This window comes from Pleurodeles waltl, chromosome 12 (assembly GCF_031143425.1).
Source record: "Pleurodeles waltl isolate 20211129_DDA chromosome 12, aPleWal1.hap1.20221129, whole genome shotgun sequence".
In the NCBI taxonomy this organism is placed as follows: domain Eukaryota; kingdom Metazoa; phylum Chordata; class Amphibia; order Caudata; family Salamandridae; genus Pleurodeles; species Pleurodeles waltl.
Genome location: NC_090451.1, coordinates 264,212,994 through 264,229,499, shown reverse-complemented (window position 1 = coordinate 264,229,499; position 16,506 = coordinate 264,212,994). Strand labels below are relative to the sequence as shown.

General features: G+C 41.1%; 1 protein-coding gene across 1 annotated transcript in view; it reads left to right on the top strand.

The window, feature by feature from the left end:
- The window catches only part of LOC138268631 (nuclear receptor coactivator 5-like), a 294,146-nt gene that overhangs the window by 140,558 nt on the left and 137,082 nt on the right, over nucleotides 1-16,506 (top strand). Inside the window, exons 7-10 of the mRNA XM_069218473.1 lie at nucleotides 4,062-4,261; nucleotides 6,760-6,819; nucleotides 8,365-8,640; nucleotides 9,251-9,466. Of these exons, the coding sequence (XP_069074574.1) occupies nucleotides 4,062-4,261; nucleotides 6,760-6,819; nucleotides 8,365-8,640; nucleotides 9,251-9,466 (752 nt within the window). The remainder of the gene's footprint in view (nucleotides 1-4,061; nucleotides 4,262-6,759; nucleotides 6,820-8,364; nucleotides 8,641-9,250; nucleotides 9,467-16,506) is intronic.

Genomic DNA, 16,506 nt, shown 5'->3' with positions numbered 1-16,506 from the left:
CCTTACCCGCTTTTACTGCCCTCTCCAATATAATTTGGGAACAAATGCTTTAAGAAGTGTTCCTTTTTGTTTACATCCACTTATAATCGGAACAAATAATTGAGAATTGTTATTAGTATTGCTTTAGAAGTTTCGGGCAGTACGTTCGCAGTGAAGTGGGAAACAGGCCATAGTAATGCAGTCTTTATAATCTGGAACACTGGTAGTGTTCAACATATTGTTACTCATCAAAGCCGTCAACCTGATAGATGTGAATCATTGAATTTGAAAGGTATTTCTCTGGGTTTTTCTTTTGCTCGGGATTATTGTCCTTTCACATTTTCCCCCTTGTTCTTGAATAACCCCTTCACCACTAGCTGCAAAATATTTTGTATGAATATCATCCATTACCAAAGCCATTGTAGAGTAGAAGCAAACGCACTTTTTGATACATTTTCCCCTTGTAATAGACTTCTACTACATGAACAATTATACAGTATGCTTCCTTTCCACATAAGTATACATGCTTTCTGGATGTGGTTAACAAATGCAGTGTTAAGTTTTTTGTTCCTCTTATTAGTACATGATGCTTACAGAAATAATCGGTACAGATGTTCTTTAAATACAGATTCCTTAAGCTTTCTTTTTAGGGTGAAATTTGGAACCTGTGATTGAGGTCTCTGGAGCAAATGAAAGTTAGCCTGGATAGTACTCGTTCTTATTTTCACTGTAAAAAAAAAAAAAGGACTAGGGTGTTTAAACACCAGTTATCTTGCATTTCCCGTAGATAAGTGGCTTTTTTTTTTTTTTTTTTTTTTAAACAATCTTTAATTTTCTGTTAGCATGGTTCTGAACCTTTTTAGAGGCAGGTCCAGAAAGACTACACAGTCATACAGTATACATGGCCCATTAATGGTGGATATCCACTTCCACTAGTGAGCTCTCACCAGGAGATGATTCGGGTCTCCATAAACTTGCTATACACACCTCAAGCAAAACGTTTAAGCATAGATAACACAATTGGGGAAATTATCACCAGATTGCTCACCATAACCTCTGGTCCCGGCCAACCCGAAAACATCATGTATCAACTAATGCATTAAGATATATGGCACGCCTCATTGTTGCCTTCAAATGAAGAATGCCAATTTAAATCCCTTTGGTTAAACCCCCAGTAATGTAGTTAACAAATAACCAAATTGTGGCTACTCCAGTCACAAAATACATTTTCAAACACAGGTAAAATAATCATCCGATTGCTTAAGTGTATAACTAATCCCAAAGATATTTATCAAATCCCTTGAACCTTGTTTGCTTCTCCACATTGAATTAGCAGGGGATTGTGAATGCTTTCCCCAATTCTACTACATTTTGAAGGTTATATTGACGTTTTGAAACTGGACCAGCAGCTACCATCGATCATGCTCACAAATTGACAGCCATTTCAATTCCACACCTACATTTTATAGAGGCTTATTTAATCTTGTGCTCTCTCTGAGACTGGTCTTCGTATTCCTCTTTCACATCTCCCATGTGCACCTGTCCTGCTCTGTTTATTTCTGATTAACTATTGGTGGCCATTGATAAGTTCTAGACTTCTCAAATATTCACATAAGGTTTAACGTAAGACTTCGTACAAGTCTGAACTAGATAAGTTGCGGAAAACTCTCTACTAAACTTCTTGCCGGACTGCTTAATTGTGAATGCCTTCAGTCTTGTGCCTAGATTTCAGGTGGACATTTGACATTAAATCATGTCATTTTATTTGCCTGCCTAACATCACTCATAAGATTAACTGAGTAATTGTTTAAAGTACCTCACTGCCTGCACCACTATTCAGGTTAGTGCCTCGTCTCCTAGGCACACTGTGCCTCATCTCCTAGGAACACTGTACCTTACCAAATGATCTGACTACCCCAGAACTGAGCAGTTCCCACCTCTACTTCAGACTAACCGACAATACCAGGGTTACATTCATTCTTGGTTCAGAGAATGCTCCTTGAAATAAATGTTCCAAATACAGGACTAGTATTCAAAAGCATAGGCTCTTTCTCAGATTTTAAATCCTTATGTCTCCAATTGAGAGTTAACTGCAGTGACTTAAAACACAGTACTACGGAGAGACTATCCACTTCGTTATACGCCCCAACAAAACTAATGGGAGGTCAGGCTTTGATTTCCACCTATTTTTGTTTTTTCGTTTGGTAAGAGAGGTATTTGTATGTGACGCCACAGAACATACCATTACTGGCGAACTAGTCAAAGTAAGTAAATTGCCCCCAGGTTTGAATCTTTTCATAGATTAACATGCTTGAATTATGCCCACCTTAAATTGCCCCCAGGTTTGAATCTTTTCATAGATTAACATGCTTGAATTATGCCCACCAAATGACAGACATAATAGCGAAAAGTAGTAATGATTAACCAAAGCTCTGCAGTAACTTTCGCACAGCTTGCTTGGAATTCAGATATTAGTTGCATCTGAAGAGATCATTTCCCTATTGGAAAATTCCTGCAAAGAGGGATTCTACAACAGCCATGCCTCTGGTAGAATGTGATCCAACCTTATCAGAACGATGATTTCTAGCTTTAGTTATAAAGGCAGTATAGACTAAAATCCAGTGGGTAATTTAACCTTTCAATAAGCAGTGGGCCTTTTTGGGGGTTTCCAACAGCAACAAACAGTTGGTCTTGGTTAAATTCCTTGTCTTGCCAAAGTAAAATGTAAACCACCTCTTAATATTCAGAGTGGTTAGTTTTCTCCACTATAGCGATAGGCTGCAGAAAAAAGCTTAGCAATTCAGCTTGCTGGTTCAAGATTAAATGTGTGTGTTTTTTGGTATAAACCTAAGTTGGTTTTTAAAATGTTTTTCTCACATTATATATGGTTGTTTGATTGTGAGGGTTTGCACCTTGCTGATCCTTCCTACTGATAATTGTGGCAGTTCGTTAAGTTAGTTTTAAATAAGCAGCTGCAACTCGCACGAGCCAGTTGAGGTCAATATTTAGCACAAGGCAGACCTTTGACCCATCACTTGTGACATCCAAATAGTTGTTGCAGTATTTGATATCATTGTCCTAAACTATTCAATATACTAACACTTTACAAAATAGGTTTGTCCTCAAAACTTGATTACCTCAATGTGCAGAATTATTTCAGTTTGTAAATATAGCTGGAAAGTTAAGTTGTGGCTGCCTGCACTTTGTGTAACAGAGCACAATCCATTCCTTGGATGTTGGTTCCAGCTCTTAAGTAACTTAATAGTAATTAAAATGTGCAGCAAGATCATAAAGTTATAGCAAAGGCTTTGATGTTGTCCCAGTATCCTCTGAATTACTGTTTAAGTTTGTGATCGTCAGAGCTGTACAGCACTCTTTGTTCTTTTTTTTTTTTTTTTTCCTTCTTTGACAGATGCGATTTTGTGCCAAAATTGGTTTAGTTGATAATAGGGATTAGTATCCTGTTTCTTAGTTCTATTGTAGCAGCAGTTTATCTTGTAAAAAACAAAGCTGCAAGTTTATTATTAGTGTATAACTCATTCTGCCAAAAAGTGTTTCTCATTTTATTTCGAAGTGAAAGCTTTTCCAGGTCGACATGAAATCGGGTTACAAAACATTGTAACTCCTGTAGAAAGCAGTAATTGCCTTTGGGGAAATACCGTGGGTGAAAATCTAATTTGCTTTCTCCCAAGCTGTAATACCGTCTCCCAATTAAAATGTGTTTTACCACTAAATTGGATGCTGTTGCAAAATCTTGTTGCCCCCGCCCCACCCCGCTCCCCACACCCTAGTGTGTAATCCATTCATAATCAACATAGCCTTGTGTACCTAACATAATCTCATATTCTGTACTGCGATTTGAACTATAGCTGTGTACACTTCTCACCCTCTACCCATTTAAAACAAAACAAAAAGAAGAGCCATTTAGGTTTCTGTTTCAGATAATGTTGCCCATTTGACAGCCATACAACCAGACTTGTAACCCATCATTTCTAAAGATCAAAAATACATAGACACAGCTTGATGACTTCATTGCTACACATTTCTTTGTTTGTAAATAACCAGCCTTTTTTTTCTTTAAGGGAATATGCAACTGTCATAGGCCATCAGTTGCAGGATCATGGCCTTGTCGTGGAAATGATATATCTTGCCTCCGAGTCGGGTCTCACACGCGCGCTCCAGGAAGTTAAAAATGATGGTTCCCCATTTTGTATTCTTGTTGAGCAGTCCAATGTAGCGCTCTCTTCTTGCACCGTAATCATGCTTCACGAGTCCATCAAAAGTAAGTTTAGCTTCATTCAGATGTCACTTAAAAGCACCCATCCCATTAAAAAATGCAATATACATTCCTCGTGACAAACCTCCACTCTGCCACTATTGACAACTCAATATATTCATTATTGCCGTGATCGCGGCGCACATGTTTCTTTTACCTTAAATTGCAAAGCTCTGCCACATCAGTTTTCCTAAACAAATATTTTTGGAACACTAGTTACCATCATTTGAAGTGAATTCAGTCTCCTAAAATTGATGAAGAATTACATTACACTTAACAAGACTTTTAGTGCACTCATCAATTACCTAACACAGTTGCAACCCTATACTTATTTTCGGAAACAATATTCATTTCACTGCTACTAGTGTTTCCTTGATTTCAGTACAGTCATGTCCTTCTGGAACTAAACATTGATTTTCTGTATAAGTAGGTTTAGAGAGATGTCAGTTTTTATTTATTTTTTTTATTTTCTTTTTCTTCGAAGTATTTTTTTTCCGTTCTTATTAATTATAATGGAAAACAATTTAATAAAGTTAATATAAAATGAACGTTCACTTTCAAATTTGCATCTTTGGGGGTGGTGTTGGGTGCCGTCCAGTATTGGGCACCATTTTAATTTTGAGTGCTGCATCGTTTCTTCTTGTCCTCTCAAATGTTTTATAATAGACTGTTTAAACATGGTCGTAAAAAGAGGTCTGTCACCTTATTTTCTTTGGCTGCAAAAATGAGAAAGCTGCCCTTCTATCAGACTGCACTTGAGAAAAAAAAATTTGACTTATTTTAGTCTCAGAAAATAGACTGTTCACACAAAGTGCTGACTTCCCTATCCTCTGTCCAGTTGGCAATGAGCGCTTTTGAATTTTTACAAAATTTATAAAATAACTTGCTGAGACTGATCATTCTTGTGCGTTTGATAAAAGCATATGTTTGCTAAAATGTGTTAAACTCTTATACTTTTTCAACTGCACAAGGATTCCTTGCTTCAGGGTATCACTTTTAAATGTGCTGGAACCAGGCAGAGGAATTAGTCCTCTGTCCATTTTCATTAGAGTCGTTTCTCGACAAGCGATTAATCTCCCTTTTCAATAAGGGATAGTTTGTTCAGGTAGGATAAGGAAGTACAAAACTCTGTTGTGCAGGCTGATATCATTAGCACCACTGTTTTCCCTCTTTTGTGTTTATAAAGTGGCTATATTTCAGGTAAAATGAATGAAGCCATTTCATAGTTGTCTCCCGGGATTATTCTCAGGGCTTGTTTGTAATACACAGGTAGCCCCTTTGAAGATCCTTGGGGCATGTTAAAGCTCGTACCCATTGTCTTATTAAAGTCATTTTTTGCAGCCGTAGCTACTCCAACTTTGGCAACAGCAATTTACTGTGTCAGCCTATGCAGAAATAGGTAGAATTACACCAAACCCTATACTTAATTCTGCCCCTTACAGTCAGTGTAGCGTTAACACTTATTCACTATATGACCGAATAAAAGTGGATTCCACGTAAATTGTCAGTTTGAAGAGCTGTGCTTTATTAGGCTGTCAATCATCTTGGTTATATAATTTAAACATTTGTGAAATATTTTCTATCAGGAAAACGTTTTTCCAAATTGAAGAAGTTGTTCTCACAATTTGAGCCATTCTCCTCCATGCTAAACTTGCATTGGAAAATCCATGTTCATTATTACCCAAGATGTGACCTTGATGAATGAGTAAAATTGAGGTATTTACTACAGGGCAGATTACATAGTGTGGAACATTAGTTGAACGTCACGTTGTCAGGTTTGCTTAGATTAAGCTATGCATGTTTTGTATTTAATGAGTTCTCATTATTTTAGTTTGTACTTGGTACAGTGTTTTATGGCAATGTTGTATTGTGGTTTTTCTTCTTGTCTTGGTTTTGTAGCAAAGCTTATAGCTTACTTTATAGCTAGTGGCAATTGTGGGTTGTCCATTAGTTTTAGTCAAAAATATTTAAATTAATTTGTGACTTGAGAACTCTAACTCGTGCATGGATTTTAATATAAATTTGTGCCCTACTGCAGCATGGCCTAACCCTTAGCAGATCTAAGTCGTCTTATCCTGATAGCACCTTTGCCCATGTTGCACTGCTTGGTGTAGAAAGGCAATATATTTGTGAAGACATCTCACAATTTTAATCTCGTGGCTGGACAGGAAAATACATCAGTGGATAGTAGATAGCCCTTTCCACTGACATTCCCTCAAAATATGCTTTTCCTGCCACGAGTAAGCTTTCCTTCCAACTGCACAGTGCCATCCTCCCCATTCTCCCCCTCCCACCAATAAAATAAAATATTGTTTATAACCTTCACTATGCTTGGGTGGTAATGCTCCCCTAAATGAGGTTCTTGTTGAAGGATAGCTGATTTTCAAGTGATTTGGTTTATCATGGTAACCTTCTTTAAGCTTTCAATTATATCCAACCTCAGAGAAATGTTTTCTGACAAGTGATATTCTTATCTGTAATGTATGTTCGTTTCACCCAAATAGTAACTCACAAATGGGCTTCTCGTGCAAATGATGAGATTAACTGCATTGGACAAGACACAGGTAAAAAAAATAACCTGATTTTTGTAGTCCTGAGTTTATTGTGTAAATTTAAGATTGGGCGCATGTGTTTTGCATCTTTACCATGGAAAAGCCCCATCTTCTGTTTCATTTATGTCTTGATCATAATGTGCTACATTGAAAGATAGAAACCACTAGTCTGCCTGCGAGAGCTAGTTTATTCTAGAGTGCTGTTGAATCAGTTGCCAACTTGAAAATTCAAACTTTGAAATTGATTGGAGGTCCTGGAAAAAAAACACTATTAGTGATAATCATTTGGGTTGCTAATTTAAGTGACTTGGTTTTTGAGAGTTAGTGTGGCACACTGTATATAAGAAACCATGCTTCTGTCATATTTCTCCAGGCAGTCTGGCTTGAATGCTGTCCACTGTCTGCTTTGGGCACTCATGTCCTATGACACAAGGTGTCTTAATTTCATGCTAGGATTATAGATTACAACCAAAGACTCATTATCTCCTTGTAGTCCATTGAGTGATTCCGAAGTTCTCTTATATAATTGAATGCCAGTGAGAGTATATTTATGGTTGGTGCCCTCTCTTCATTCATGCGTGTAGTGTTTCATTTCATTTTTCAGCCATTTAAATTTATCGAATTGTTCCTTTCTTTACGATGTGTATACTAACTTTCTGAAAACAAAATGAGTTGATTTAGCTGTATATGAGGAAAAGTTGGTGTATTATCAGTGCTTGATTAGCAAAGTTAGTCTGTTTTGTTAAGGAAATTAAATGTAGACTGGTTATATTGCTTGTGTGCATATGTTCTTAGAGTTCCTGGTAACCTGTGATATTCTGTTTGTTCTTGGAATCCTGCATATTGGTTTGATTGTTTGTACTCAATGAAAGCTTTTCATTCATTTTGTCAGTGACCAAAATAGAATTGCAATATCCATGTAGTAATTGGTATGGCAAAGCCAAAAAGATGGTGTGTTTCCACAGTAAATATAAGTGATCTAGAATAATCTCCATCACTTTTGTGCTGCCTGTGTCGTCTTAAATTGTGTTGGTATGTCCGGATTATAAATCTTTAATGGTAGCATTTGTTATGTTGAGTATGTAGGTTAATATTTGCTTGAAGGATTTGGATCTTGGTGGTACTAAACGAAACAATGTAGCTGTGTGTGTGTATATAAATAACGCAAGTCTAATTGTGAACAAAACATATATATCCGACTGGAGTACAATGCTTTTGTAAATTGATTTATCAAAATAAAATGCAACATTATCTGTTAGGAAAAATACTTTAAATACTTTTCATCTCCATTGAACCTTGACTCGATACGCAGGTAGGCCTTGGGTACGACTGCATTTAATCATAGGAAGTGTACTTTTTTAAAAAAAATTTTAACTGTACTATGTTACAAAATATTTGAGAAGCCCACTTGATAGAAACGATGCAGCACTCTCTAAGTAACATTTAGATTTTTAAAATATGAATTTTAATAAAATGGATGTCTGACTTTATTTAACAATATGGAACCTTCAAGTAGAGCACATGATTGACGATACAAGTTGTTTCTCTTCTCCTTAGTACACCGTAATATGCCCATGGCGGATGCTTTGACACTGATTACAAATTCTTTTGGAAAAATATTTACCGAACGCGAACAGAAGGAACGCACTGAGATCTCACACAAGGCGGCCGATCTGGCGGATGACTACTTAGAACGGGAGCTCTATGAGACTTATACCGTGCCACTGGGCATTAGACATCTTCTCTTTCTGTTAAGTGAGGGCAAATACGTATATCGAGAGGAGTTGAACTCCATAAGTGACTACCTGAAGACCAGGAAAAATGAGTTGGAAGGTACTTTACATTTTCCCCTTCCCAACATCATCCTAATTAATTTTATGTGATACTACTCATACAGTTGCCTCATTTATGCTAGAAATTAAATTGATTTTATGTAAACGTCTAATTAAAATTATAGTCCTACCTTCAAGGCTTGAAAGCTAGGAGGGTCGTTTAGGAATTTTTTACCAAATTTTAAGTTTGGCAAATAATTTTATAAGAATAATAACGTTTGTCAAAGAAAGTCACACTTTTGCATAAAATTGGTATGTTCGGTCAATGTTTGGATTGCATTTGTGCTTAAGCTTGCATTCCAAAACTGTTTGCCACATTTACATACTTCAAATGTTAACTTGTGCTGGAAGCCGGGCAGTAAACATTATGCAAACATATATCTAAAAACCTGTTAAAAAAAAAAAAAATAATAATAATTCTATGCAACTATTTACCGCACAAATTGTCCATAGTATGTTTGAACGACCTTGTGTCCTGTTTATAACTATCCTGTATTACTAAATAGCACCCAGGGTGGCAGGATAGCGTGTTTTTTTTTTTTTTCATGTATTGATCATCCATTTTTTTCCTGATTTTATAAAGTAACTCAATTCTTTTTCTTTTTCACCAGGCTTTGTTGAGAAACAAGATCCTACGACTGAAGCAGCTAACACTCTATATCCATCTAATGTAATGGCAGCCACAAGCTCAGGCACCCACACCTTGAGTAAACCACCACCTCTTCTTCCAACACCCAGCAGGACCCCTCTATTAGGCCATGCACCTCTTTCGCAAGCTAAACCTGCTTTGCTGGGCGATAGGCCAGGCGGTCTTCTTCCAGTACCAGGTTAGAAGAGTTTATTTCTCATGACAAGTTACTCTGACAACGTTTGCACTGCTTCACCTTTTGACCTACAATGACTAAGTTTCAAATGCACTGTTTTTTTTGTTTTTGCTGCTTTCAAGTTATTTGAGCAAAAATTCAGTTTCATAACATTTTATAGGTAAAAAGACTCCCTTTAGCGGTAAAAATATTTCCTAAAATATATCCATGTCGGGCAGCATAATGGGATGACATTGGCTCTGAATTTAACCACACTATATTTCACTTCTCCTTAGTCGTGGTTCGTTTGTACACTATTCTTGAGGTTCACACAAAGGCATGTGTGGGTTTGAAACTTTGCTGTTTCTTTGGTATAGTGGTTTACCCTTCATTTATGCAGCTTTTTATGTGCCATATATTAACTAGTTCAGTCCATTGGTAGTGAAATAGATTGATTTTTTAATTTTTATTTTTTTAAAGCTATTGGCACCATATTTTATTTCAGGGTAAAGAAACTAACATTTTCCAAGCTTAATAAAAAGCAAATGGAAAAACCATACCTTTCCCGAATAGTTTATTTTTATTTTTGACTCAATACTGTTTTCCCCCAAAGTAAATATAGTAACATACATTGCTTGGCAATGTCTATCACTCTCTGAACCACAATAGAGGCTTATAATCTTTACCACTTCACTCACCTTGTGTTCAAAAAACAATATTGCATCTTGGTCTCTTCTGAAAAGAATATGGAAATTCCAAAGTTGTCACAAAAAACAGAGCAATATACAGTTTATTCCAATAGCTTCTTTTAAACTAATGTGCTTCTCGCACACCTCTGCAAAATTATTTTAGAAGTTTCATCCTCTGGGCGATTTGATAACTATACATGATTAGGGTATCCATACCTCAGTTTGTCTCACTTGCAGCTATATTTGAAGAATAGCCTAAGGGGAAAAAAGTGTGAGTGATTAGGACATGCTCCGCTTCCATTGTTTGCTTCTCAGCCCTATTCTCTCCTGGCTGGATGTGGATGTTTACCTTCTATTGTGTTTAGCTTCTACTCATTATTTCACAACAAAATGTCGTGGTTAGCACCCATAGAAAACAAGAAATGTGTCTGTGATTGCTCCTAATGGCCTTGCACTCCTTAGTCTGTTAATCTTATCACCTGGGTGTAAGGAAATGCCTCCTTGGCATGGTTGCCCCCTGACTTTTTGCCTTTGCTGATGCTATGTTTACAATTGAAAGTGTGCTGAGGCCTGCTAACCAGGCCCCAGCACCAGTGTTCTTTCCCTAACCTGTACTTTTGTATCCACAATTGGCAGACCCTGGCATCCAGATAAGTCCCTTGTAACTGGTACTTCTAGTACCAAGGGCCCTGATGCCAAGGAAGGTCTCTAAGGGATGCAGCATGTCTTATGCCACCCTGGAGACCTCTCACTCAGCACAGACACACCGCTTGCCAGCTTGTGTGTGCTAGTGAGGACAAAACGAGTAAGTCGACATGGCACTCCCCTCAGGGTGCCATGCCAGCCTCTCACTGCCTATGCAGTATAGGTAAGACACCCCTCTAGCAGGCCTTACAGCCCTAAGGCAGGGTGCACTATACCATAGGTGAGGGTACCAGTGCATGAGCATGGTACCCCTACAGTGTCTAAACAAAACCTTAGACATTGTAAGTGCAGGGTAGCCATAAGAGTATATGGTCTGGGAGTCTGTCAAACACGAACTCCACAGCACCATAATGGCTACACTGAAAACTGGGAAGTTTGGTATCAAACTTCTCAGCACAATAAATGCACACTGATGCCAGTGTACATTTTATTGTAAAATACACCACAGAGGGCACCTTAGAGGTGCCCCCTGAAACTTAACCGACTATCTGTGTAGGCTGACTAGTTCTAGCAGCCTGCCACAAACCGAGACATGTTGCTGGCCCCATGGGGAGAGTGCCTTTGTCACTCTGAGGCCAGTAACAAAGCCTGCACTGGGTGGAGATGCTAACACCTCTCCCAGGCAGGAATTGTCACACCTGGCGGTGAGCCTCAAAGGCTCACCTCCTTTGTGCCAACCCAGCAGGACACTCCAGCTAGTGGAGTTGCCCGCCCCCTCCGGCCAGGCCCCACTTTTGGCGGCAAGGCCGGAGAAAATAATGAGAATAACAAGGAGGAGTCACTGGCCAGTCGGGACAGCCCCTAAGGTGTCCTGAGCTGAGGTGACTCTAACTTTTAGAAATCCTCCATCTTGCAGATGGAGGATTCCCCCAATAGGGTTAGGATTGTGACCCCCTCCCCTTGGGAGGAGGCACAAGGAGGGTGTACCCACCCTCAGGGCTAGTAGCCATTGGCTACTAACCCCCCAGACCTAAACACGCCCTTAAATTTAGTATTTAAGGGCTACCCTGAACCCTAGAAAATTAGATTCCTGCACAAGAAGAAGGACTGCCCAGCTGAAAACCCCTGCAGCGGAAGACCAGAAGACGACAACTGCCTTGGCTCCAGAAACTCACCGGCCTGTCTCCTGCCTTCCAAAGATCCTGCTCCAGCGACGCCTTCCAAAGGGACCAGCGACCTCGACATCCTCTGAGGACTGCCCCTGCTTCGAAAAGACAAGAAACTCCCGAGGGCAGCGGACCTGCTCCAAGAAAAGCTGCAACTTTGTTTCCAGCAGCTTTAAAGAACCCTGCAAGCTCCCCGCAAGAAGCGTGAGACTTGCAACACTGCACCCGGCGACCCCGACTCGGCTGGTGGCGATCCGACACCTCAGGAGGGACCCCAGGACTACTCTGATACTGTGAGTACCAAAACCTGTCCCCCCTGAGCCCCCACAGCGCCGCCTGCAGAGGGAATCCCGAGGCTTCCCCTGACCGCGACTCTTTGAACCTAAAGTCCCGACGCCTGGGAGAGACCCTGCACCCGCAGCCCCCAGGACCTGAAGGACCGGACTTTCACTGGAGAAGTGACCCCCAGGAGTCCCTCTCCCTTGCCCAAGTGGAGGTTTCCCCGAGGAATCCCCCCCTTGCCTGCCTGCAGCGCTGAAGAGATCCGTTGATCTCTCATAGACTAACATTGCAAACCCGACGCTTGTTTCTACACTGCACCCGGCCGCCCCCGCGCTGCTGAGGGTGAAATTTCTGTGTGGGCTTGTGTCCCCCCCCCGGTGCCCTACAAAACCCCCCTGGTCTGCCCTCCGAAGACGCGGGTACTCACCTGCAAGCAGACCGGAACCGGGGCACCCCCCTTCTCTCCATTCTAGCCTATGTGTTTTGGGCACCACTTTGAACTCTGCACCTGACCGGCCCTGAGCTGCTGGTGTGGTGACTTTGGGGTTGCTCTGAACCCCCAACGGTGGGCTACCTTGGACCAAGAACTGAACCCTGTAAGTGTCTTACTTACCTGGTGAAACTAACAAAAACTTACCTCCCCCAGGAACTGTGAAAATTGCACTAAGTGTCCACTTTTAAAACAGCTATTTGTCAATAACTTGAAAAGTATACATGCAATTTTGATGATTTGAAGTTCCTAAAGTACTTACCTGCAATACCTTTCGAATGAGCTATTACATGTAGAATTTGAACCTGTGGTTCTTAAAATAAACTAAGAAAAGATATTTTTCTATACAAAAACCTATTGGCTGGATTTGTCTCTGAGTGTGTGTACCTCATTTATTGTCTATGTGTATGTACAACAAATGCTTAACACTACTCCTTGGATAAGCCTACTGCTCGACCACACTACCACAAAATAGAGCATTAGTATTATCTATTTTTACCACTATTTTACCTCTAAGGGGAACCCTTGGACTCTGTGCATGCTATTCCTTACTTTGAAATAGCACATACAGAGCCAACTTCCTACATTGGTGGATCAGCGGTGGGGTACAAGACTTTGCATTTGCTGGACTACTCAGCCAATACCTGATCACACGACAAATTCCAAAATTGTCATTAGAAATTGATTTTTGCAATTTGAAAAGTTTTCTAAATTCTTAAAAGACCTGCTAGGGCCTTGTGTTAGATCCTGTTTAGCATTTCTTTTAGAGTTTAAAAGTTTGTTAAAAGTTTGAATTAGATTCTAGAATCAGTTTTAGTTTCTTAAAAAGTATTCCAACTTTTAGAAGCATAATGTCTAGCACAGATGTGAATGTGGTGGAACTCGACACCACACCTTACCTCCATCTACAGATGAGAGAGCTAAGGTCACTCTGTAAACTAAAGAAAATAACAATGGGCCCCAAACCTACCAAAATACAGCTCCAGGAGCTTTTGGCAGAGTTTGAAAAGGCCAACCCCTCTGAGGGTGGCAACTCAGAGGAAGAGGATAGTGACTTGGAGGACAATTCCCCCCTACCAGTCCTATCTAGGGAGAACAGGGTCCCTCAAACCCTGACTCCAAAAATAATAGTCAGAGATGCTGGTTCCCTCACAGGAGAGACCAACACCTCTGAAATCACTGAGGATAACCCCAGTGAAGAGGACATCCAGTTAGCCAGGATGGCCAAAAGATTGGCTTTGGAAAGACCGATCCTAGCCATAGAGAGGGAAAGACAAGAGATGGGCCTAGGACCCATCAATGGTGGCAGCAACTTAAATAGGGTCAGAGATTCTCCTGACATGTTGAAAATCCCTAAAGGGATTGTAACTAAATATGAAGATGGTGATGACATCACCAAATGGTTCACAGCTTTTGAGAGGGCTTGTGTAACCAGAAAAGTGAACAGATCTCACTGGGGTGCTCTCCTTTGGGAAATGTTCACAGGAAAGTGTAGGGATAGACTCCTCACACTCTCTGGACAAGATGCAGAATCTTATGACCTCATGAAGGGTACCCTGATTGAGGGCTTTGGATTCTCCACTGAGGAGTACAGGATTAGGTTCAGGGGGGCTCAAAAATCCTCGAGCCAGACCTGGGTTGACTTTGTTGACTACTCAGTGAAAACACTAGATGGTTGGATTCAAGGCAGTGGTGTAAGTAATTATGATGGGCTGTACAATTTATTTGTGAAAGAACACCTGTTAAGTAATTGTTTCAATGATAAACTGCATCAGCATCTGGTAGACCTAGGACCAATTTCTCCCCAAGAATTGGGAAAGAAGGCGGACCATTGGGTCAAGACAAGGGTGTCCAAGACTTCAACAGGGGGTGACCAAAAGAAAGGGGTCACAAAGACTCCCCAGCAGAAGGGTGATGAGACAACCAAAACTAAAAATAGTAAAGAGTCTTCTACAGGCCCCCAAAAACCTGCACAGGAGGGTGGGCCCAGAGCCTCTTCACAAAACAATGGGTACAAGGGTAAAAACTTTGATCCCAAAAAGGCCTGGTGTCATAGCTGTAAACAGCATGGACACCAAACTGGAGACAAGGCCTGTCCCAAGAAAGGTTCCACTCCAAACTCCCATCCAGGTAACACTGGTATGGCTAGTCTCCAAGTGGGATCAACAGTGTGCCCAGAGCAAATCAGGGTCCACACTGAAGCTACTCTAGTTTCTGAGGGTGGGGTGGATTTAGCCACACTAGCTGTCTGGCCGCCTAACATGCAAAAATACAGACAGCAACTCTTAATTAATGGGACTAGAATAGAGGGCCTGAGGGATACAGGTGCCAGTGTCACCATGGTGACAGAGAAACTGGTTTCCCCTGGCCAATACCTGACTGGAAAAACTTACACAGTCACCAACGCTGACAATCAGAGAAAAGTACATCCCATGGCAATGGTTACTTTAGAATGGGGAGGGGTCAATGGCCTGAAACAGGTGGTGGTCTCCTCAAATATCCCAGTGGACTGTCTGCTTGGAAATGACCTGGAGTCCTCAGCATGGGCTGAGGTAGAGCTAAAAACCCATGCAGCAATGCTGGGTATCCCTGAACTGGTGTGTGTGAAAACGAGAGCACAATGCAAGGCACAGGGTGAAAAAGTAGAGCTGGAGTCTGGAAAAATGGCCCAGCCTACCAAGAGAACAGGAAAGTCAGTTGGAAAACCAACTGCAACACAGCAAAAGAAAGGGAACCTCTCTTCTCAGGAAGAAGTTCTGCCCTCTGAGGGAACTGAGCCTTTGGAGCTTGAACCTTATCAGGTTGAGCTCTTAGGCCCAGGGGGACCCTCAAGGGAAGAGCTGTGTAAGGGACAAGAAACCTGTCCCTCTCTTGAAGGCCTTAGGCAGCAAGCTGCTGAAGAGTCCAAAGGCAAGAAGAATGGAACACATAGGGTCTATTGGGAAGATGGGCTCCTGTACACTGAGGCCAGAGACCCCAAACCTGGTGCCACTAGGAGAGTGGTAGTGCCTCAGCTGTTCAGAGAGTTCATCCTAACATTGGCCCATGACATTCCCCTTGCTGGACATTTGGGACAAACCAAGACGTGGGAGAGGTTAGTCAACCACTTCTACTGGCCCAATATGTCCAACATGGTTAAGGAGTTTTGCCTCTCCTGCCCCACCTGTCAAGCCAGTGGTAAGACAGGTGGGCATCCAAAGGCCCCCCTCATTCCACTTCCAGTGGTGGGGGTGCCCTTTGAAAGAGTGGGTGTGGACATAGTTGGTCCACTGGAACCTCCCACAGCCTCAGGAAATATGTATATCCTGGTAGTAGTGGATCATGCTACCAGGTATCCTGAAGCTATTCCCCTTAGGTCGACTACTGCCCCTGCAGTAGCCAAGGCCCTCATTGGTATCTTTACCAGAGTGGGTTTCCCTAAGGAGGTGGTGTCTGACAGAGGTACCAACTTCATGTCAGCATACCTAAAGCACATGTGGAATGAGTGTGGAGTGACTTATAAATTCACTACACCTTACCATCCACAAACTAATGGCTTAGTTGAGAGATTCAACAAGACATTAAAGGGCATGATCATGGGGCTCCCAGAAAAACTCAAAAGGAGATGGGATGTCCTCCTGCCATGTCTGCTTTTCGCTTACAGGGAGGTACCGCAGAAGGGAGTAGGGTTCTCACCCTTTGAACTTCTGTTTGGTCATCCTGTAAGGGGACCACTTGCCCTTGTTAAAGAAGGCTGGGAGAGACCTCTCCATGAGCCTAAACAGAACATAGTGGACTATGTACTTGGCCTTC